General features: G+C 30.4%; 1 protein-coding gene across 1 annotated transcript; it reads right to left on the bottom strand.

Moving 5' to 3' along the window:
* Positions 1–437: 437 nt before the first annotated feature.
* On the bottom strand, positions 438–3,842 carry LOC108752452 (macrophage erythroblast attacher). The gene is made up of 5 exons (XM_018493274.1): positions 3,804–3,842; positions 2,392–2,803; positions 1,610–1,922; positions 1,170–1,479; positions 438–769 (listed from the first exon to the last, which is right to left on the bottom strand). Exons 1-5 carry the CDS (start codon positions 3,840–3,842, stop codon positions 668–670), a joined length of 1,176 nt encoding a protein of 391 aa, XP_018348776.1. The 3' UTR covers positions 438–667.
* Between the last annotated feature and the right edge of the window lie 3,478 nt (positions 3,843–7,320).

The following is a 7,320-nucleotide window of genomic DNA, read 5'->3' as shown; positions in this document are numbered from 1 at the left end:
TATAAATATATATTAAATTATTCAAATTTTTTCTCGAATATTGTAAAAATTCAATCCTATCGCGTTTGAATTCTTTAAAAAATTTAATTTTTAGAAAAAAGTTTAATTTTATGAATTAAGTTAATTGAGTTCATATATTATTTTTATAATCTACTAATTTTTTTTCAGAAAACAAACTTTTAACATTACTTTTGTGCATTATTTTAGTACAGTTTTATTCGATATTTGAAGAACTATTTTTTTTTCATCCGAATAAAATATGAATTCTGATAAACCCTACATATGTAAGGACTTGTAAGATAAGAAATATATGGTTGCGTTTTATGAATAAGTAGATTTATGGAAAACAGTTTGAACATTCAATTTATTGTAGAAAGAACGTTAAATAAATGAATAAGGATTAACTATCCCCGTTAACAAATAATTAATATTATACTATGTAACAACAAATTACAGTAATATTCTTCATTACATATTTTTTTGTATAGGATGGATGTTAATAAGTCGATCAAGTTTTCCTTAAAAATAGATGTTATTTCGTTCCAGTATTATTAGTATAGTATACAATTATTATTTAAATAACAAACATATTGGAGCAAGAAGAGGGCCACATAAGCGTCAAGCATATAGTACAACATATATATATACTTTGTGTCAATGCGAGAATTTACATTACGTAAACCTTTTCAATTTTTTTATATGGAAATACTTCTTTGGTCTTTGGGCAGATCACAGTGCCGTTATTTTCTTGAGCCATTTTTTCCAACGCCTACAACAAAAAATATAATTACGAACATTGGAAAAGGTACAATCATATAATAATATATCATAATAAATATACAAAATATTTTACCTTATAATCTCTCCGAAAGAAACATATCATAAGGTAAAATTTTGTATATTTAAGATATATTATTAAAATTAATTTTTATCATATATACACATATACATAATGCATGCGTAATCTTCCTTGTATATAATATAATTTAATATTATAATAAAATAATACTTTTTTATATTTAAAATTATTGCTGTATTTTATATTAATCATATCATCTTTACACATACATTATATATTTTACTAACATTATTCTTTAAAATATTAATATTCTAAGAGTTATAATATTATAAATTATTTAATTTATAAATATTTTAATAATTTAACTTACTTGTTCACCATACACATATCCATTCGGCATCATCATAGGCTGATTGTATTCGTTTAGTGGTTTCCCACTTATGCTACAAACAAGTCGCGATTGCGAACAATGAGCGAAAGGCAATGGCGCGGCTAATTCATTTAACGCTTCGTTGCAAACTGGACAACTAGGATTTCGACCTTCCTTATTCGCGCTGTAACATTGGGGAGTTTTGAGAGCCGACAAGCCAGCTTGCAGAGCTACCGTGAATACGCTCTGACTTGCTAACTGAAACAATCTGTAGTTTTCCTGTCGAAATGTCTCGATCAATTTATCCCATCTATAAAAAAATTCTTATGAATTATTGATTTATATAAATTAAATGAACTACAATTTTCATATCATAAAGTTTTGCAATAACTTTGTAACTCTGTTTATAAATGACCAATATAAATAATACAATTGTGAACCTTTTTTCATCCAGTAAATCCTTATAGGGACTCAAGTATGCGTGAGCCGGGAAGGCTAACTGGCCCATGCAGCATTGAATCTCCTGTAGCTGATAATCGTCGTAGTTGGCGAAGTATTTGCGAGCATGCTTCACTGCATCAAGCCGCCTGTCGGTTCGCACTAATTCGATAAATTCTTGCACGCGTAAATTGAATTCCATAGTGCTGCCTAGTTTTCTTAACTTCGAACGATTATCATGACACCAACCGATGCATCTCGCACTTTCATGATTGGCTAAAGATTTTTCCACTTCCCTCGATACCATAAATACATCTGTAAATGTTATAAGATATTGAAGATTGGCAGAGAATTTTTTCTCACTGAGAATCAATAAAATTTTAAAAATTTGATTTGAAAAGAGAATTTTTTTAATATATTTTTGTGATAAATTTTTCAATTCATATTGATCTTCGCCATTTTCTTGAATTTTTTACTTAATCATATGTGCTTAAGTATTACTATGGCCAGTATTCATAGCTTGTTCTTATTTCAAGATCATCTTAAATAATGTCTAAGACGCTAATTTCTTCGATTGGTTTGTGACATCTCAAAGCAGAACATAAAAGATGATCTTGAGTATAAGAACTGACTATAAGTACCAGCCCTATGATTCTATTTTTCCTTTATATTTGTCCTATATTACAATAATATAAGTATTTGATGCTTGTTTAATACAGCTTCAAAGATTAGCAAAGAATTCTTTGTGTGAAGTGTGATAATGATCACTTATCAAACTATATACCAATATTTGTTAGATCCCTAAGTTCGCTACTGTCTGCCAATTTAGTAGCCGTTTTGTAGTATCCCTTGCGAAGAAAATATTCCACAAGCATTCTGTCTAATCTCTGTCGTCTCCATTGATTCACAGCGCTCGAAGAGGTATTGGCGTGATCCTTTAAATGATCTAATCTTCTTTTGCACACCATGCCTGCTTGCAATTCCTCTGCTATGGACTCCTGAGCTTTACGCTTTAAAACTTGAAGCCTAGCTACTACGCCACCAAGCAATTTGCTAATTTCACCGCTTGCTACATAAGTTCCATCAGTCTTTAAACTTTTCTCAAGTTCATTAGATACTGCCTGAACATGTGACACTTCTCTATCAAGAGTTTTCTGAGCAGAACGAAACTTCTTGTTCAGAAGCTCATATGGAACCTGTGTTTTAAAATTACATTATTGACACGTAAGTAGATTTTGAGAGCTTTCTAGTAAAAGACATTGGCTCTGAATTAAGCAAAAGACATTGGCTTCCAAATTAAGCATAAAGTGCATGAGGTACTACTTTGTCCTTCTTTGTTCCTCAATGATCAACAAGGACAAATGATGTATCATGTGCTTTGTGCTTAATTTGAAACGCACTCATATAGGAGTCATTATCTTTATCTTTCATTGAATATTGAATAAAAACACAATGACACTTGTGTCAATATGTGTATGTCTTGCTAGATAACACCCTCTTTATATATATAATACATATTCTATTAAAAAATTTTTTAAATACCATATAAATATTCATCAAAATTTTTACGAGAGAGATTTAGATTAAATAAGTAAAAATATACATTTAATATTAACAAAACTATATAATATGTATTTATATATTTTTATACAAGTGTGTTTATATATATAAAATTTCCTTCAAAATGACGCATTATGTTTTTTTAATTCTGTCCATGGACTTCTAGCATTTATCCAAAATGATTTCATAATAAGGCTCTTTTCTCTACACACACACACACACACACACACACACACACACGCACGCACGCACGCACACACACACAATAATTATTATGTGTATATATATATATACACATATAATATATACATATAATAATTATATACATATATACATATGTACAATATTCACACATCTTTTATGAAAAATTTTATTTTTAAAAATTATCTATTCTTTAAAGATTTATATTTAATAAACTATTGTCTTTAGCGATTTTCTTCAAAGATATGCATCTTTAAACATAAAAGATTACTTAAAATTAATTGACAAATAATTGTACTTATTAATTATATAGAATTATACACAATACTACAGACAATAAAATTTTCAAATGGCAAATTATCTCGAAAACATCATGACATCGTATGTGGGAGGAGCATAAGGGAGTAAGATATAAATGTTTAATAAGTAAGTTACCTTAAGTGTCGGATGTTCGAGGCTCTTAACATCTGACATATTGGTTAAATACCCAGAACAATGAGCAATGAAGAGGCACGGAGTGGAGAACACGATGACGGAGTCGATAATCTGGTATCAATTACTATAAGTCGCGAGACGACGTATATTCACGTCCATGTTAATGCGATCTAATTAGAAAGGAGTCGACGACAATGCACAAAAAATGACGAACTCGAAGAATTGCATCGGCTAGCAATTAGCATTCACCTTTAGCCACCTCGCTAGTTCACTCTTCCTTCACATGTGTCGGTTTGTTTACGCCTAATTTGGGTCGGTTTAGTGTCTTTCTCTCACTAATGCCTTAAAACCCATATCAAACTTTATTTCGTATTGGAGACGATTTGTGAATTGAAAATTAGAAGTCGCCTAATCAGATTATTTTTATCTTTATCTGTTTTATTCTAATATCGATTGAATTTTAACAACGACCCTTAAAGATTTATGCTTGTTCAGTCTTCTTCTTCACACGAAAATGGTTCCCTGGGTTTCCCGTTTCTTCGACGAAACAGATGCAGCCAGAACAAAAGCAATCACCAGAGGGCTCCGGTGAAGACTGAAATCAGCGCTATGACTGTGAAACAACTAATTCAGGTAGGTAGTAACGGAAGGGTCTAAAAGGAAGGGTCTAAGAGAAAAAGAATTATGAAGAAAGATCGACTGATTTAAATATGCCAACAGAAAGCGACAAAGTTTAACGTGGACGTTTTAATATGACGTAAAGATCATGGGGACAAAGGGAAAGTTTTTCTTCAAAAAGATTTCTCAGAAGATCAAACTTCTAAGAATAGTTATATAATCCCAGCAAACAGGGCCGGTTCCAGCATCTTTGGCGCCCTATGCAAGATTTTAAAAAGCGCTCTTTGCTCCTCCCCCCCCCCCTCCTCCTTTAATATCTCTCATTTATATAATATATAATAATAACAAAATTTCAAACATAATTAATTTACATAAAATATCAATATATGTATTTATTTGCAAAGCATGTCGGTGTTTGTATTATAATATGTATACTAAATAATTTTTCTTAAATAGAATAAATTATTCTGTATTTTGATTCTAAATAATTAAATATAAATTGCAAAATTTACAACTTACATAACAAATATGATGTACTTTACATATCTTAAACGGGAAGCACAGACTCTTGCATAACGCATAAAACATGAGACATAAGAAAATCAACCAATCAGAGTTTTTCATTTTATGGAAAGGAAAAAAATAAAGTACTTTGATTGATCCATTTTTTTTTTATGCATTATGTGTCATGCATTATGCAAGAGTCTATGCTCCCCGTCTTATATGTACATATGTAAATGTAACACGCATTCTGCAATAAGCAATTAGTTAGCTGGAAATTGACCAATCACAGTCGTCCATTTCCAACTTCTAACTTCTTATTTATGATTAATAGCTTATTGTAGAATGGCCATAAATTGAAAGATACAGTTTCGCGACATCTTACATTCGAATAAAAACAATTGAAAGCTCACCGAACCACGAGCAGTGAAAAATCGCTCTCATGCCTCTCGCCGCGTATGCTCACTGTTCAAACCACGGACGTAAATGAATATCTGAACGGAGCGTAATGGCTCCTGCACACTGGACGCTTGCCGCGCAGCAAAATGTGATGCAGTAGCCAATAAGCTTACAACTCCTAATGTGTTCATTGGTTACCGCGTCTCAATTTGCCGCGCGGTAAACGTTTCCGCGTCTAGTGTGCAGGAGCCATAAAGCCAGCTTATTGGGATTGAAATCCGCGCGGCAGGGAGTCAGCCATCTTGTCTGGTGACATTTTAGCGCTCTATTCGAAAATCGATATATGTATTATGATATTACTTGTATCTCCAGTGCATAAAAATAGGATTTTGTGTGAGGCAAAGTTAATTCAATGGTTGTGTACAATTAAAAATAATGTTCTATTTATATTAAAAGAAGTGATGAATATATATACTCATTACTTCTTTTAATATAAACCGAAAATTATTTTTAATTTCACACAGCCGTTAAATGTTTACAAATCAAGTACTTAAAAAAGAGGCTATAAGTCAAGTTATTTTAATGCTAAACCAGGGAGAAATAATATAAAACTAAATTTCACATAATTGAACAAACATTTCGATCTGTATACAAAGTCATAATTAACGTTACAAAGAACTAGTAATTACAAGTAGTAACAGTTAAGATCGCATAAAAATCCTAATAAAATCCAAAATCATGTTAAACATTATTAATATAAAATATATAATATTGCCTCGAATTTTATATTAATAATATTTGAAAATGACTTTAGATATTATTAGAATTTTATTTTTTTTTTACGACTTGAATTGTACTCGTAATTATCTGTACGTTGTGACATTGATGATAATCTTTGTGTCAAAACGTTTATTTAATTATGAAATTTAATTTTACATTATTTTCGGATTAGCATTAAAGTGACTTATTGTAGACTCGTAGTCTCTGACAACACAAATTTAAACCTGTTTGAAAAACCTGTTTTAAAGTGAGTTTATGCAAAGTATCCAACCAATTTGTTAAGATCAAGAGATTGTTTCTCTTATTTTCATTTTTGCACTGAAAATTCATTTTTATGTAAAAATGAAAATAAGAGAAACAATCCAATGACCTTAATCTTAACAAAGGACCTGAACAAAATTCAAGAGGTTTTAGCCGTAGGTCGGACATCTTCAGTAATGCTAATGCCGACAGTACTGTAATTTTCAAGCCTGATAACTCGCAAAGTACTTCATAAAAATGAACTTAATTATAGTGTTTTGGAAAGCTCTCGAGATAAGCTATAAGAATATGTAATGAAAAAGGGGAGTTCCATTTAAAAAATTCATGTTGACCTTGGCCTGACCTTGACAACGCCATCTTAGATTAAATAATTACTATCGTTGAATGCATTTTATTAAGCATTAAAACTTTTGTAAGAAACATTTTTTTCTAAAATACATTGTTTATGAGATATTTGGGTATATTCAAACTTTTGGCCCACTCTATATATAAGCTATTGTATAGGCAGCATAATAGTATAGGCAGCACTTGATTAGATATAAATAATACACTAAATATAGCCACTATCTAATCAAGTGTATAAATAAATAATATATAATAAATATAAATATAATAAATATAAATATAAATTCGGAATACTTTCGAAATAATAGATGATAAAAAGTTTCTTATTTTGTGTTCAGTGCACGCGCGCACGTACAAATCCATCTTCGTGAGAGAATTTCAATATCGTAATTCCTGTAATATTACGTCAGTTACTAATTATCGTTTTAATTGATGTACTACTTAGCACATTATATTATAATGATTCATTCATTATTTCACATGATTAGTTTTGTAAATACCAGGACATCTGTTTAGCATTAATATCTAAATATCAAAGAGACTATATGTACATAATTTTTGAAAACTATTGTCAGATGATTCTACGAATTCCAGCGATGTTTATATACAGAGT

The sequence above is a fragment of the Trachymyrmex septentrionalis genome, unplaced genomic scaffold (assembly GCF_001594115.1).
Source record: "Trachymyrmex septentrionalis isolate Tsep2-gDNA-1 unplaced genomic scaffold, Tsep1.0 scaffold60, whole genome shotgun sequence".
NCBI lineage: Eukaryota > Metazoa > Arthropoda > Insecta > Hymenoptera > Formicidae > Trachymyrmex > Trachymyrmex septentrionalis.
The sequence above is the reverse complement of the archived record's forward strand: the minus strand, read 5'-3'. Positions and strand labels throughout refer to the sequence as shown.

Excerpts from the sequence above, each read along its gene's own strand:
- LOC108752452 (XM_018493274.1), bottom strand. The coding sequence starts at position 3,842 with ATGTCAGATGTTAAGAGCCTCGAACATCCGACACTTAAG. Across the intron at positions 2,804-3,803 it reads TCGAACATCCGACACTTAAG|GTTCCATATGAGCTTCTGAA; the intron begins GTAACTTACTTA and ends TTTAAAACACAG. Across the intron at positions 770-1,169 it reads GATATGTGTATGGTGAACAA|GCGTTGGAAAAAATGGCTCA; the intron begins GTAAGTTAAATT and ends TTTTTGTTGTAG.